This window comes from Cebus imitator, unplaced genomic scaffold (genome assembly GCF_001604975.1).
Source record: "Cebus imitator isolate Cc_AM_T3 unplaced genomic scaffold, Cebus_imitator-1.0 Scaffold267, whole genome shotgun sequence".
Taxonomy (NCBI): domain Eukaryota; kingdom Metazoa; phylum Chordata; class Mammalia; order Primates; family Cebidae; genus Cebus; species Cebus imitator.
The window spans coordinates 3252475-3269413 of NW_016107582.1; the positions used below are offsets into that span (position 1 = coordinate 3252475).

The 16939-nt window shown below is 42.4% G+C and overlaps 1 protein-coding gene across 1 annotated transcript in view; it reads left to right on the forward strand.

Annotated features, from left to right (window-relative positions):
- The window catches only part of SAXO1 (stabilizer of axonemal microtubules 1), a 108064-nt gene that overhangs the window by 83044 nt on the left and 8081 nt on the right, over positions 1 to 16939 (forward strand). Inside the window, exons 2-3 of the mRNA XM_037728529.1 lie at positions 3074 to 3253; positions 11807 to 12009. Of these exons, the coding sequence (XP_037584457.1) occupies positions 3231 to 3253; positions 11807 to 12009 (226 nt within the window). The 5' untranslated portion in view covers positions 3074 to 3230. The remainder of the gene's footprint in view (positions 1 to 3073; positions 3254 to 11806; positions 12010 to 16939) is intronic.

Sequence of the window (16939 nt, forward strand, 5' to 3'; positions counted from 1 at the left end):
GCCAGGATGGTCTCTATCTGTTGACCTTGTGATCCACCCACCTCAGCCTCCCAAAGTGCTGGGATTATAGGTGTGAGCCACTGTGCCCGGCCTATTTTCCATTTGTTGATAATTTCTAGGTACCTTTCTTTCAGCAGGTCATCCTCTTATACACTGTCTGACTGTTCATCCATCTATTATATATATATATATATATATATGTTAGTCAACATTACACACACATATATATATATATATCCAATATTACATATATATATCCAACAGTACATATATATATATATATATGTACTGTTGACTAACTTCCAGAACAAAAAGATGTCAGACTTGATCTTTATCGTTGAGAGATTCAGGATAATGGTTAATGAGTGTTGGGTAGACCACCAATGAGAAGACATGGTGCTGGGTATTTTGAGGGGGGTATTCAGGGTGTTCAGGGTGCAGGTAGGGAAAGGAGATGACTCCATGAGCAAACTCAGGCAATGAAACATTTATTTTTGCATACAAGTTTTTGATATTTCAGAGTGAGACAAGGTTTCATTTAGCCAGCAATAAGTCAAAGTCTGCACTATAAATATACTGATATAATTCCACTTAATGGAACATCAGTGTCTGGGTAGAAGCTTGTTGCTGTTCTGAAATCCTCTTTCATGATGCCGATCATATTGCAGGATTTTGCTGTTAAATTTATTTTTCTTTTGGAATAAATCCTTGCAGTGTGTTATATTTTTTAAAAGTAACAATATAGAAAGTGGGTTATATGAAAGTAGTTTTACCAGTTTAAAAAACAGCAGCACTGAAAAGGGAAAGTAACACTGTCTGTGGAGTCCATTTTATTGTAAGTGCCTGAAACTAGGTTATCCTGAATAAATCTTGACTTTTCTTTTAAAATGTGGGTGAACAAAATACATATGCAGAGGTATTTTTGGTAGCCAGTGCTTCTTGGCTTTTGATTTGAGGGTTGCAGGAATCCTAAAATGATAGGGTACTGGCTGGCTCACATGGAGTCTCAGGTAATTAGACTGATTATGAGCACAGAAATGGCAGTAACATTTAACATGTATCTACTGTGAGAGATGGGTATTTTGTTGACTATGCAAACATAACAATTTATCTCCTGAATGTATAGAAAGTGCTTTAAAGCACTCAATTTATGTGCCAACGATAAGGAGATATTTTATTAAATGTATATAAGATATATAGCTTTGTACATGAAATGCCAACAATGTGCATTCTGAAAAAGAAAAAGCAAACTTTGTATTTAACACTGCGAAATTTAGATAGTCATACTATAAGGACAGCATGTTTGTAGAAGAATTTCCTTGTAAATGCTGAGGAATATCTAAAATACCACGAATCAATACTGCTCTTAAAATACAAATAAACAGTGAATGAGGCAATTTCATGCCATATTTAGGTGTTTCTGATAAATCTGTAGGTGAGAAGAAAATAAATAGGGATATCTCTAATGGTACTTGTTCATATGCAATTCTAACCATTTGAACAGTACAGGTGTTGATGATTTTCTCTGGGGAATAGACGGAAGAGAGATACATAGTAACAACAGTAGTGGTGGCAATATTTATATAAAAGGCTGCACTTATTAACAGGAGCAGCATGCCAGCTGTTGCCTGGAAAATAGCATTACGTTAGAGCAGTGAGGAATTCTTGGTCTCTTTCTCTCATTTTCTCTCCCTTCCCCCATGTACTGCCCCAAAGTATTGCATGTTAGTGTCTGTGATTAAAAGTCCAGTGTGAAAATGGGAAAACAATTATATGCCATTCATTAAGGTAGCTAAGTTGGAAAACACCAGCATGGAGTTTTTGCTGATTTGCTGGTGCCTGATGATGAGAGGGATCCCAGCTGGATTGTGAAGATTGTCTTTGGGCACACACAACATTGATAAACTGCCTTCACTTAGTTTTTACAGCTTTAATAGCTGCCTTAGTTCAGCTGTAAGTAGCAAGTAAATAAGTTTCATTTATTACCATGCATGTAAAATGGAAAAACTCACTGTCAATTATAACTGCTAGATACTATCATTTGTTCAGTTCATTCATCACTAGGCATAAAGTTTATTTAAGCATTCACTTATACTCAGTCTTTCATTTAAGAAATGTTTACTGAATGTGCCAGTATGTATTCTGTAAACATTTATTGAATGAAAAATTCAGGATACGCTGTATAGAGATGTATATCATGTACAGTGAACAGTGGACAAGGTTGAAAAAGGTCCTGAGCATGACAGATGAGACAGACAATAAACAAACTCACCAACAGACATGCCAGTCACAGGTAGCTGCAAGTGATGGGGCAGGCACACACAGGGCAATGGGAGAAAATATGTGCACACACAGGCAAGAGTGGGGGGGAGAGGGGATGCAATGGCGGGGTGGATCCTGGGTATAAGATGATCCCAGACCTGGGAAAGTCTTTCTAAGACTGTAGTAACTGCAATGAGACCTGAAAGAATAAAGGAGGGAGACTTTCCACGTGAAGGTAGTTTCACATAGTCAGTGGTGTTTGGTGGACTCAGAACTGAGGTGATTTTGCTTTGAGTGATATCATTTATGTACAATGATGATATTCTGAGTTGATCAAGGAGCCAACCAGTTAGAAAAGACACTGGCTGGCCCTATTGGAGAGCCTTAGAGCACCCTGTTAGGTGAATAGTAAGCCCTGAATTCTTGGGTTGATGGGAGACCACAGGGGAGGACCTGGGTCAGCTGGGTGGCACTTGGAGTGCTTGGGACACAGCTATTTCTCTATTATAGTATAGAAATATTTCCATGCTTACACAAGCAATGTGACATGTGTAACAGCTTGTGTGTAATTCATGCTTTTGTGTAATTCTGTGATCCAAGGAATTTTTATTAACCAATTGTAGTTACAGACCACCTTTATTTTCTGGCCACTTCACGTAGTTTACTGGAAAAAAGCAAGGGTTGAATTCTGGTTTTCAGTGTTGGCTGTCATATGATTTTACGATCTGAGTCACATTTGGCGGAGTACTCTTATCAAACTGGATGTATTCCCCCCAAGAAGGTAACCAAGGTAATTCTGTGTCTTTTGCAGGCGGCATCACTGTCCACATCTCCCTACCAAGATTTATGATCAAACAGAGAAACCATGTCTTCTCTCCGAATATACCGAGAACTACCCTCTCTATCACTCTTACTTGCCCAGAGAGTCCTTGAAGCCAAGGCGGGAGTACCAGAAAGGGTCTGTACCAATGGAAGGCCTGACTACATCAAGGTGAGGGCAAACAGTATTAATATATGCAGGTGCATACAACACTAATGTAGAAACATGCAGTGCTTAATGTATAATATTAATGTAATAAAGTACAGTGCTAATGCATTAATGTACAATATCGACATATGCTATTAATGCCTTAATGTACTATGTCTTGGAAAGAAAATCTTGCATTTATGAGCCTTCTCAGTTTTTCCCAAATCCTCTGTTAAAGAGAAAGGATTCTTGGGGGAAGGCTGCATTGATATAATAAAGGACTGGAGGTTAAGAAAAATATTTACGGGACGGAAAGAGTGGGGGATGTTGCCGAAAAGCAAGTTTTGGGCTTTGTTACATGAAAAGCTCCAGGCCAGCCTGGGTAGGTTGAGGGTGGGGGTGGTGAAAGAGAACTTGACAATAGAGAAAAAGTGAGTTTTTTTTTTTCTTAAAATTATGCTGTAGATTTTGAATTGGGGTTCTCCTGAATGTTCTTCAAGAAATAGGAAGAAATAACTTTTTTTCCTTTTAAATTATTCTCGACTCCCAAACTCAGATTGTTTAGCTCTAGGTCTGTGCAGTGGCTGAGCCACATGGCTCAGTATGTCAGTATTGCAGAAGTCTTTGCTCTGAGGCAGTGCAGAAAAATTCTCAGTTTAGGGTTGTTCTATAGGCAAGGCTCTCACAGAATCTGCCATGGGCAGCTTAGTTAGTGACCTGTGACTGGTGGTCTAGTAGATCAGAAACATCTTTGAGTGTGATCGGGCAGTCTCAGATTGTATAGTTTTGTCCTCAGCTGAGACCTGAAAGACTGATATGCTCTCATCCCTGAAGGGCAGGGTTGCTGTGAGGTGGAGATGCTGGTGAATGTTAAGTGTTCCAGCACAATGCTTTCACATTGGTGCCCAAGACCTGGTGACTTTTCTTCTTATTGCTGCCCTTTTGCCTTGTAATTTTGTGCTAATAAAGGCCCCAGATGGCCTGGGAGAAGCAGAACCATTATAACTCATTCTGCCTTCAGGTGTTCTCCAGAATAGGACTGGAAACATCCGTTGAGATTGTGAGTTGGAGGTTCTCCTCTCTACACAACACTGCTATCCTCTAGATCCACGGGCAGTCCATGTCCGGGTGTTGGGGCAGGAGCACCCACAATGGGGGAAGTAAAGCCAAAGGATTCCTGAGCTTTGTGGGAGCCACTGTGCAGAAGCTTGAGAATGATGGCCTTGTCTCATGCTTGATTTGTATCAGGCCACTTTGTTGTTGTTGTTGTTGTTGTTGTTTTTTGAAAAAAAAAAACCAAGGTCTCCATCTGTATCCATGGCTAGAGTGCAATGATGTGATCATAGCTCACTGACTGCCGCCTCGAATTTGTGGGCTCAAGTGATCCTCCCGCCTCAGTTTCCTAGTAGCTGGGATTACAGGCATGGGCCATGATGTCCAACTACTTTTTAAACTTTTTGTAGAAACAAGAATTTGCGTATTTGCCAAGGCCAGATGATTACGTTTATTCTAAGCATTTATCTTAAATGATTTGGTTTAAGCACAGTGTTTCTGGGTCCTGATGTATTAAAAAATTATAATTTATACAGCTGTTTTTCTCAACCTATGACTTATTAAAGACTATAAACCCTAAAGTTTGGGCTTCTTTTTGCCAGGAAAACAGTATTCTTTGAGAGTCTAAAGACCATAATGAGAAGCGTGAACCGTTTCTGAGCATTGCTTTTCTTGTATGAAACCCTGGTCAGCACCAAGTAAGAGTCCTAAGCACATGTACAAGAGACATGTAACTGGTAGGAAAGGGTAAGAGTAGCACTGAAATGTGGCTTGCAAATATCATGTTCAGTCTCCAGGTATGGGTCTTTTTATCTTTCAATTCCCAGCTTGCAGGAAATAAACACTTTGTGAAATGTCTAGTTGGCTTCAGGCATTGATATATTTCCTATCCTGAGAGTACAGACAAGGATGCTTTAAAAGTTTGTTGTTGTGGGTTGCTTTGTTAGTTGCCCACAAGCTTAGGAGAATGAGGACAAACCCTTGGTCAGGGGCTGAAGTCCTGTCCCAACACCTAGCTTTGAGGCCCCCAGATGCAACTCCATGCCCTGCCTCCTCCTGATGGTGCTTCGCAAAACAAAAACTTACACTCTGACCTGTCCTAAATTATCCTTGCCTTGTGTCACTTACAACCATAAACATATCACCCAGGAGGCTCCTCTGCCCCTGCCAGAGCCGGAGTAACGATATATATCATGTACATCAAGTGTGGCTAAAGCAGAGGAAAGCAGATTCTGAAAGAATTTCCAAAATAAGCCATTAATGAACTTAATAAAGGCCTTAAAAAGAAAAAAGTGGCAGGATCAGGGTTATCCATGGGGGAAGAAAAAGAGCAGATACGAAATTCTTTTTATTTCCTATCCTAAAAAGAGAAGTAAGGAGAAAATGAGCAGAATACCTCTATGTTCTCCTTTCTACCACAATTTCATTAATTCTCAACCCTGTGCCTGCCATACTGGGCACTAGTTTTCATAGACTGAGAACAGAATTATGCCACTGTCAGGAAATGTAGGGAAGCTAGTATCTGGGTGTTCCCCTGGAGGCTTACAGGGGAAGGGATGCATCAGCCCAGTGTCTGCACACCCCTGTGTCTGCACGGATCGTCACCCTTCTGCTCTTAAGACTTATTACTGGAACATCCCACTCACTTCTGTATCTAAACATTGACTCTGCTTCGTTTCTGAGGTTGGATATAGGGCTCCCACCTGCTGAATGAAAAAGTCATGTGGTCCAGGGCTTGGCTGGGTTTGGTGATTAAGCCCAGACACAAAAAAAACACCTGGTTTCTGGAAAGGTTATCATCCCAGCATGAGGCATGATTACAGCTGCACACAACTCTTACTGGCCATAAATCTTGGGGATTTACAGCAGGTGCCATGAGGGGAATGCTTATGATTTCCAACCACTCTTAGTGTGAAATGGTTTCTTGCAGTCCTTGATAATTCTCTGGTGTAGAATCTGCCTTTAGTTCAGATAGACCTGAGATCAATTTATGAATAAGAGGTTTGTACTTCAAGCCTCATTTCCCCATAGGCATGTCACCATGTAAAACACTTGGATCCCAATTTGAGACGTTCTGTTAGCTAAGCCAGCTCCTAAAGATGGGCAAAATGAAAAGCATTGGAAGAAAAAGGTGAGTCTTCAGTGCCGTTAGATCTTTATCCTAAAGGGAGAGGGACCCTGGGTAGAGTGGAATGGCGGCACAGAGTGAGGAGACAGAATTGAGTTCAGATTTGATGGGTGTGGCTGAAAGGCAGAGGGCAGGGAATTGGCAGCATCAATGCTATGACTTAGTGACAAGACTCCTTGGTAAACAAAGAGAGTAAGGGAGGGAAGAGCTAAGAGAGAAAAGGCATTTGGTATCCTTTCTAAAGGTCAGGAAAGAAGCAAGAAAGTTGGTAGCAGACTTGACTCTTGTACTGCCTATTGAATTACATATATATTTTTATTCAAATACATACTTGAGTCTCTTACTCAGAGCTGTACCACTGGGGTATACTTAGCCTCCATAGCCTGGGCCTGAGAATTAGCGTGAACACAGTGCAGATAGAGTTCTCAGCACTGGACTTGCTTAGGTAATCTCAGAGCCTTTGAATTGTCTATAATGTATTTCTGATTAAATTTGCAGACATTTTGTTCATTATTTCTTCCAGCAATTTTTCTTTCCCTGATGCTCTGTTCATTTTCCCCCCCCAATCTTTTCTTTTCCTTCTCTGTTCTTCAGATTGGAGAATTTCTGTTAATCTGGTTTTCACTTCACCAGGTTTTTCTCCCTTACCTCCATTTGGTGATTAAGCCCATCCATTGAATGTTCTGTTTCACATATTTTGCAGTTTTATAATTTGCATTTGATTCTTTTTAATACTGTTTCTACTTCTCTTCCCTGATTTCCTGTCTTTTATTTTATTATGACCTTACGTTGCTTTGCTTGTTGAGCATGGTTTCAAAAGCTGTAAAAATTTTTGTCTGCTAATTGCAAATGTCTGGTCTGCTTGGAGTTGGTCTCCATAATTGTCTTTTTTTTTTTTTTTTTTTTTTTTTTTGCATTGGTCAGATTTTGGGTTGTTTTTTATACAGAGAGAATGTTGTTATGTTGTGGACACCTTAGATCCTTGTTTGCATTCCTCTGAAGAGTGTTTTTATCTTTGGCAGGTAGGTAATTTGATTGTTCAAAATGCAAACTCTGTGTCTTGGGTGGCAGCTCCAATCTCATTTGAGTTCCTTAGCTTGAAATCTGCCCCATATATGTGAGGTCATGCAGAGATTTGGGCCCAGTTTATGTACAGAATTTAGGGCTTCCTGTCTTTTGCTCTCTCATTTTCAGGTTTCTTTCGTCATTTTCCAGCATCTGTGGTTGCCTCAAACTTAGTCCTCTGGTTTTGTAGTCAATAAAAGATAATCAAGAAAGATTCATCCTTTAGCTGCCCTGCCTGACACAGACTGGAGCTGACCTTCAGGCTGGAAGCTTTGAATCTTACATAGTTAATGGAAAATAATCAGCAAAGCCTCACACAGTGCCATTTTCTGCTTCCACCTGTTGGCCCTCCCCAGAATCCACCTCTTTAGATCTTTCAAGTTGTTTGAAATATTTTGTCTGGAGTTTATATGAAATGGTGACAGATGTTTGCCTCAGCCCTAGTGGGAGTTGAGGGCTCAGACGGCAGAGGAGAAGACAGGTGCTGTGTAACTTGGATCCTGGAGTGCATGGGCTTGGAATCCCATCTGTTACAGTGAGGGTAAGAAGGACTCTTGTGTCCCATAAGGATTGGGGGCACGAATCAAGCCCTGTGATTCAGCCAAGGATCTTTTGCAGTACATTGGGATAGACTCCCCAAGGTGCCTAGGATGGCAGAACAGTTTCTTTAGATGGGTGGGTGCCTTTTGACCTTGGAAAATTTGATAATTATATGTAGAAGTAATGAAGTCAATCAAATCAACTGACAAAGAGCAGAACCTCATAGAGGAGATAGAGAACAGATCACGAGGAGTAGTATCACAGAAGTCAAGGGAGAGAGTATTGAAAAATTGAGAGGATGGATACTATGAAAAAGCACTGTGGGAGAAGGATGAGAAGCAGTGATTGGGTCTGGAAAACAAGGTGATACTTGAAGTTTCAAGGGTGAGGGGAATCAGATCTGATTGGTGAGACATGAGGAGAGGAAAGCAAGTCTGTGCTTGTAGACCACCCTTTCTGAAAGAGAGAAGGGAAAGCTGGCGGGGAATGGAGCCCAGTGAGGACTGTCTTATTTTACTCTTTACCTTTGGAGATCGGAGATAACACTCAGTGGAGAAAGGAGACAGTAGTGAGGAAGAGGAAAAATCACAGTTGAGGAGATGGTTTACAGATGAGGTTCCCAAGAAAGAGGGCAGGGGTGAAAGAGATTGGCTTTGGGCAAGAGGAGGAACTTGTTTTAAGATGGATTCCATCTTAATATAATTGATAACTTGGACATACTAACAAATCTTGAAGTTTGCATAAATAAGCATTAAAAACAGGTTTAAAAAAAGTGTTGTATGGACCTTTTGTCATGGTGAAAATCTTCATTTCCCACTGCCAGGCTCAGGCACCTAGTTCGCTGTTACGTTATTTCCTCTTTCCTTTTGTCAGAGTCTTGTCAAACTCCTTTCTCCAGGTTTGCTAAATAATTTGAAGTCAAGTTGTTACGACTTTCCCAGCAGGATCACTCCAACCTTTTACTTAACTCTAAGTTTAACTCTTGGCCTTCTCTACTCTATAACTTTTATAGCTACATACCTAAAAGAAACATATCTGTGACCAGTTTCCTTTTCTTGGTTCATGTCACATGTGCACAGAGAAATGAACCACAGAAAGAGAGAAGAGATCCAGTGTTCTTAAAAAGAAAAGCTAGTTAATTTGAGCAATTTTGGGGAAGACTAAAATATAGTCTTTTCTTTTACATGAATTTAAAGGCTGTAAGATTATGTGTGATTGGGGACGTGCAGTTACGTTGTGGTTAATGACAGGTTTCAGTGAATGTTCTCAACATAAAAACGTAATGAGGAAACACATAAATTCAGATTAAATTCACTCCTAAGCCACAGTAACTATGTTTGGGTAGGTTATAAAACTCAAACTTAAAAATTTTTCTTCTCTTCAGAAGTAGATACCGCCTCCCCCTACTGCCCGTAATCATTTGCCTTAGTTATAACTGATCAATAAATTAAACCACAGAGGAACACTTACAAAGGAACTTACATTTTGTACTGGAGAAGGTGATTGGCTTTTGTCTTTGGGAAACTAATTTCAGGATAGTCCATGAACTGGTGAGTTTGGTTTTGGGCATTTGTCTGCTCTTTTCCAGTAGAAGGCATGGGAGATAGGCAGTAGGTGGGCTTTAGTTATCAAGAGCCCGGCAGCCTTTGAAGGGAGGTTCTTGCGGCATCCCTGAGAGGAAGCTGGTCCTCTTGGTCAGAGTAACTACAGAAGAGGCTGCCATGGCCTCTGGGTACAGGGTCCCCAAGAGCGGCAGGCTCACAACTGGAAATCATTCCCAGGTGCTTTGAGGTTGGCTGGGCTCAGTGTGGCAGCTCAGGAACCCAGCTTTGTTCCTCATTGCTTGCCCTCAGTACCTCTTGATGCTCCTTGGAAATGAATAGGGTGCAGGATTAGGGAGCCATCACTGAACACACGCCTTTATGAAGGTTTAGGAATGTGTGGTCTCTGGTGGCCTTCAAATCTGTCCCACTCTTCTGGGAGTGAGGAGAGCTCAACTTCTTTGGGAGTACTCCCTTTAGAATGTATACTTTCTGACCAAGAGTCCCTTTCCACTCAGCTGGTTTTCAGATGGAGCTTTTTGGGCATTTTCATTTGTCTTTGCAGCCTAAGGCTTTACTGTCTTAGTTTCCTGCTGCAGCTGGTTTAGTGCTAAAGAGACAGACACCAGGGTGTAGTACTTGTTCACGGAGAAGAGCAGATGTGGGAGCTAACCCTTGGTTTCTTGTTCAGTCTGTTCCCTCTATAAGCCCCGATATACACCGTCAGCTTCCAGACACTTCAGGCTAACAGCAGGGCCTCTAGGAAGGGAGCCCAAGCTGAACGTCCTATAACCGCCACTATGATATGTTTTTAAATCTACCTAGAGGGTGTTAGGGGAGTTCAACTGAAGCATCTCCCATTTCCTCCTTAGAGCCCTAGAGAGACTAATTCTCCTGCTTCCTAACTTCCTCCTCCCATCCCACCAAGCATTTTCAGGACCCGGTTTGGGTTTACTGACAATCATGTGTATAATTTACACAAGACAGGTTACAGCGGAGCATGTTACCTTTGCTAGTCAAGCATGGCTCAGTAGTGCTGCTCCAGATTTTGGCCGGGAAGTGGATTTTATTGGTGTTTGGGCCTAATGTTTTCCTGTCCGGAAACCTTCCCCTTCCCTTGACGGGGCTGTTCTGGCAAGCACCATTAGGGAAACATCTACCTTCCCTTTGTCCAGTTGGATAAATGGGTTCCAGGCAAGAACAGTCTGTTGTGTGAAGCAGACAGCCTTCAGAGGGAAATGCTAGCACTGAGAGATGGGAAGCTGCGAGTGCCCTGGAGGGCAATGCAGGTCCAAGCTAAGCCCTGGCTCCTTAGGGAGGTTCCTGGTGGGCGTTGCAGGAAGCATCTGGGCCTTTTTATCTGGGATACTTTGGGGAGGGACTGCTTCCGGTTTAGCGAAGACCATTATACTTTTTCGATCCTATTGTTTTCATACTTCTTGAAATAATGGGGGCACTGACACCAGATAGCAGAGAAATGAAGGACTCAGGGTCTCCATTTATTTCACTGTTTCCCTCTTCTGGGTTTTCTGTAGGCTAAGTAGAGGAAGGAGATAAATATTAGCAGGAGAAGCTTTTGGGAACATGAGAAGGTGGCCGCGGCACCTGAAAAGCAGTTAGCTCCACACTGAAGGGGTTGTGTGGAAGGAAGTTGGAAGGCGCAGGTGCAGAAGTGGTGGCATTGTGATTGGAGTGTAGGGTGCTCAGGTGGGATGGGGACCTTGAGAGATAAGGGTGAGTAAGGCAGGAGCCAGGTTTAGGAAAGCTTATAAACTATGCTGAGAAGTTGAATTTTACCTGGAAGATTTTTAAAATCAGGGACAGAGAGTGATCTGATTTCCATTTGGAGAGTTTATTCTGGCCACATTACGGGGATTGAATAGAAGTGAGAGAAATAAAGAAGGACATTCAGGTGGCAGGCTGTCACCTGATCCAAGTGAGAAATGGTCAGGGTCTGAAGCAAGGGGAAAGAAAAACCAATGGGGTGGAGGGGCACTGGTGAATGACAGACTCTGGGGCCGTGAGGGGAGGAGGTCAAGGATGTGTACAGGTGTCTGACTTAGGTGAGAAGAAATTGATGGTACCTTTCTCAAAAGTGGGAAATAGAGGAGGAAGAACAGTTCGGGGAGTGTGGGGGTGTGTAGAGTAGAACATGATTTCTCAGCAAATGTTTGTAGAGTTGGGTTGAGAGGAAAACACAGCCTTATTGCAAGCCAAGCACCCCAACCGCATGCACTTGCTTCCTTACAGGAGAGATTTTGGGCCTCACAAAGTGGCACCAGTGAAGGTCCACCAATATGACCAGTTCATCCCAAGTGAAGAGAATATGGATTTGCTCACGACGTATAAGAAAGATTACAATTACTACCCTGTCTGTCGAGTGGACCCCATCAAACCTCGGGACAGTAAATATCCATGTAGTGACAAGATGGAGTGTTTGCCTACTTATAAAGGTGGGAGAGCACAGAGGGGCAGACTGGGGGAATGACAGACTGAGCCTGTGTGCAGGCCAGGAAATGTGTTTTATGTGCATACCCCTTTAGTGCAAGAGTTGGCAGACTACTTCCTGCAGGCAGATCTGGCCAGCAGCCTGTGTTTGTATGGTTGGAGAGCTAAGAATGTTTAAATATTTTTTAATAATTGAAAAAAAAAATCAAAAGGATATTGTTTGAAGACTGTGAAAATGATATAAATTCCAAGTTCAGTATTCCTGTTTTATTGGAACACAGCCATATTTACTCATTTACACAATATCTATGGCTGTTTTTTACACTCTAGTGGCAAAGTTGAATAATTGTGACAGAGGCACTATAGTCTGTGAGGCATAAGAAGACACTTAATATCTGGCCCTTGAACAAAATATCTGCCAACCCCTGCCTTAGCATGCAGTTTGAATCCTATATTGGGGGGAAACATTTCAAGTTCAAGCTAAGTTAGTTTCTACCACTGATTGATTCATTCACCTGTTTAAAAAATAGATCAAAATGTAACATACATATAGAAAAGTATTTAAATCATAATTACACAGATCAATGAATTTTCACTGGACACATCCATATAAATAGCACCCAGATCAAGAAATATAACATTACTACTCCATTTCTGTCACCTTCCCCAACGAGAATGTAACCATTATGTTAACTTTTAATACCTTAAATTAGTTTTGCCAGTTTTGAACTTTATATAAACAGGATTGCTTCTTTCTTTATTGAGTATCTATTAATATTACCTATGAGGTGTGGCCCTAGAAGCTGAAGGAAGCATAATGGCCTGCCCTTGACTTTCTAGCCTAGTGGAGACACAAGATACGGTCATTTGTGTTGTGCAAGCAGACAGCCACTCTGTGGAGCTTAGCTGCAAAGACTGAGACCGTGAGCCTGGAGGCCAGGTTTGTAATCCATAACTCATGTTTGTGATACCCACCGTTGCCCTAGGAGGACGTGCTAAACAGTTCATGGACCTCTAAATGGCTGTGAAGAGGGCTGCTTTTATTTAGTCAAGCCAAGCATTTAGGGTGAACTTGGCAGTGGAAGTAGGAAAGTTGGAGGGCTATGAGCTCCTGGAAGGGCCTCTAATTCTGTCATCCTGGGGGACCCTGTGCATGGTTGAGTTTCTCTGATTCTTCTAGGAACTGAGGACTGGATTAGCACGGGCCTCTTCAGCAACCTGGGCTCTGCCCTTTTATTTTCTTCAGCTTCCTTCTCTAACACTCCCGCATAGCTACCTTTTGTCAAGCCACATTCGCATGTTATCATACCCTGAAATGGTCCCACCTCTGAAGCCTTTGTGCACATCTTATCCTCAGACTTGTCCTCTGATCTCCTCCCTCCATGGCAGTCCTTAGCCCTGTTGGCCCTCCAGTCCATTGATGCCTCAGCCCTCCCTCTTACCACCAGCCCCTCCTGTGTCAGTCTGTCCCCATGAAGTCTACTCGGTGGGCTATCTTTGGACCCCATTTCCTACTGATGGCCGAGACTCTCTCTCTCTCCTGCCCCTTTGCTATTGCCTCCTGGCAAAGCCCTAATCCTGTTTTTTCCATGTCTACACCTGGGCGCACACCTAAGCATATCTCCCGTCTTGTCAACTCTTACCCATTTGCCACAGAAAGGGAGCAGAGAGGTCTTCTAAACATGGCAATCTGATCTGACTTCTCCTTTGCTTAAAACTCCTCAAAAAATCATTTGATAAAATCATTATTTTTTCAAATCATTTGATCCTATGACGATAAAAACCCAAACCTTTACTGCCTCCTCTGATGCCTTGGGAGATCCTGGTGTCTTCTTTCTGAGCACCTCTGCTCCAGCCTCAGGGCCTTCTTTCAGGTGCCTTCTTCCTTTCTTTTCTGCTTTAGGGCATTTGTTTAGCACATGTGATGCCTTCTATATAGAATCCTTTTGCTTCCTTGATCTAGCACTTACCCTTCAGCTAGCAGCTGAAAGATCACATTCCCAGCCCTTCTCCCATGTCAGATTGGATGCTGTATAGGTGCCTTGTACTCCCCTGCCTTGTCATTCATTACGCACTTTTAATGCTTCTTTTAATGGCCAGGCTGTAAGCTCCAACAGGCAGGGATCTGTTGGTCTTTTTCTTTGCCAATTACCCTCTCACAGCAGGCACCACACAGGTGCTTTACAAAGGAGTCCATACAACCAGGTGCATGATCATGGGCAGGGTATTGGGGGGCACTCTTGCCTCTACTGAACGCATTCTTCTCCCTTTTTATCCTGTGTTTACAAGGAGACCAGAAATAAGGCACCACAGACATTGAGCAGGTGGGATAGAGGAATGAAGCTGTAAAAAGCACTTTCTACCATTGGTGGAGGAAATGAGGGACTCTGATAGGACATATCCAGTGGCAGACTCACCTCCCCTCTACACGGTCTTTACGGCCCCCGTAGGTTTATGAATCTTAGTATAGGGAGAGGCTCTTCACAGCAGCTGCCTTTCAGTTTAGTTCCCTTTCTCCCACCTTGCCCTAGGTGCAGGGAGAGGTCTGGAAGTGGAAAATGCTCCTTGCTTGTCTTGGGGGTTGGCAAGGATGGAGGAGGTCTGTTTGTAGTATTTAAAGAGAGGTTCTCCCTACTTCTCCCCAGCAAATTACTTAACACTGAACACATGCACACCACCCCACCCCACCCCACCAGTACTGTTGCTTTCATTTCTTTCACTGCCAGTTTCTTCTATCCCACCCTTTGTCCATACAGCTACATCTCAAGCCGCCATTTTCAAACTACAGAAGAGTGCATATTCCACAGCTTAAACTGAATCATGGCTGGCAGAGTTTGGATCTCTGCCCCCACCGAATCTCATGTTGAACTGCAATCCCCAGTTTTGGAGGTGGGGCTTGGTGAGAGGTCATTGGATAATGGGGATGGTTTCTAATGGTTTAGCACCCCTTACCCCCTTAGTACAGTATAGTGAGTGAGTTCTCCTGAGATCTGGTTGTTTAAAGGCATATGGCACCTCCCCACCTCCCAGATTGCTTTCTCTGTCCTGCTCCTGCCATGTAAGATGCCTTCCCCACTTTGCCTTCCGCCATGAGTAAAACTCCCTGAGGCCTCCCCAGAAACAGATGCTACCATGCTTCCTGTATAGCCTGCAGAACCATGAGCCAATTCAGCTTCTTTTCTTTATAAATTACCCAGTCTCAGGCATTTCTTTATAGCAGTGCAAGAGCTGACTAATACAATGGCTGACTTCCCTAGTGACAAAGTTAAAATTGAGAAAATCCTGTTTTCTTCCTCACTTTCCTTAAACTTCTGGTACCTGTTAACTGCTTGCCTACTTAAACAGAGCTAATAAATGAATACCAGTCAAGTCTCAACTGGACTGCTCAAACTAGGCATGCATAGATGGACAGGGCTTTTATTCTTGGAACATGTGCATTTGAGGTTGGATATCATAGTTTTCCTCTGAAATTCCAATTTTAAAACAAATCAGTATGTAACTAAAGGAAACATATTTATGTTTATATTAATTGTAGGTGCCATTTTGCAATGTGTGTCTTCTGAGGTTTTTTTTTTTTTGACAAATACTTTCTTAGTTTGTTTGTGCTGCTATAACAACTTACTTGAGACTAATTTGTAAATAATAGAAATTTCTCACAGTTCTGGAGGCTGAGAAGTTCAGGATCAAGGAGCTGATAGGTTTGGTGTCTGGTGAGGGTCTGCTCTCTGCTTCCAAGATGGTGCCTTGTTGCTGTGTCCTCATGTGGTGAAAGGCAGAGGAAAAAAGGGGCTGGGCTTAGCTCCCTCCAGCCATTGTACAGCAGTGCCAATCCATTCATGGAAGTGGAGGCCTCATGAGGTAATCATTTCCCAAAAGGCCTTACCTCTCAGTACCACCACATTGGGGATTAAGTTTCAACACATGCATTTTTGGGCACATTCAGACTATAACAAATACTTGTATTCTATTACTTGAAGTGGTTTAGTTGTTCTATCACTCACTTGTAATAAAATGGCTGCCCAAGCTGTGCCTTGAATGCCCAGCATCTATATTCCCGGCATCTAACACAGGGAATGACACAAAGAAGTGTGTCAAGTGAGGGAATAGATGGATGAATGGTTCTGAACCATTGTTTACAAGGGCTCCAAGTGACAGAGTTTGGCACATCTACACAAATCCCCACCCAGCCTATTAACCTGTGGGTCCTGGTCAGGAGCAGGAGTGAGGATTGAGAAGGCCCATGCCATTTACCAGGCAGTCAGGTCAGTCCTGAATAACCCCATGCATTTGTGAGGGGCCACACCCTTGTCTCTTGGTGTGTTACCCCTTGGGTGACTTGTCTGTGTCTTGTGAAAATTTGCCACTTTTGTAAGTCTTTTCCATAGCAACCTTCATGTTTTATGACCATACATTGATTTTCTTTCTCACCACCCCAAAAGAAACCAAAGACCAAGATCATTAAATATGTGTATTTCAATGGGTGCTATCTATATTTTGTCTGTATGCTCCACTTACATTGGTTCCACAGAAAAAATATGCAATCTTTTTTTCCCCTTTTTACTCGTATGGCCAGCACCTTTACTGGGGTCCAGAAAACCACCAATAAAATATGCTCTAGCAGCATTTGGTTGTAATTTGTGACATTTTCAAAACACTGTGCAATTGGAAAGATTGAGAGTGTAATTACTTGATGCTCAGCTTTAGGTTTAGCTGTTTTTTTTAAAGGCACATTATTGAATGGAATCCTTTTTAAAGAAGTGCTTGCCAATTACCCACATGACACTCTGGCCCTGAAGGGCTTTACTGGCGTGTGAATAGTTTGTCATGTGAAATTCTGAGGTTTTTCAGGGTCCTGTGGAGGTTTTTGGTAATAAATGCTGGGTGGAGAAAGCCGGGAGGCTTGGATAATAATGTGGTTTCAACTATATTGTTGGG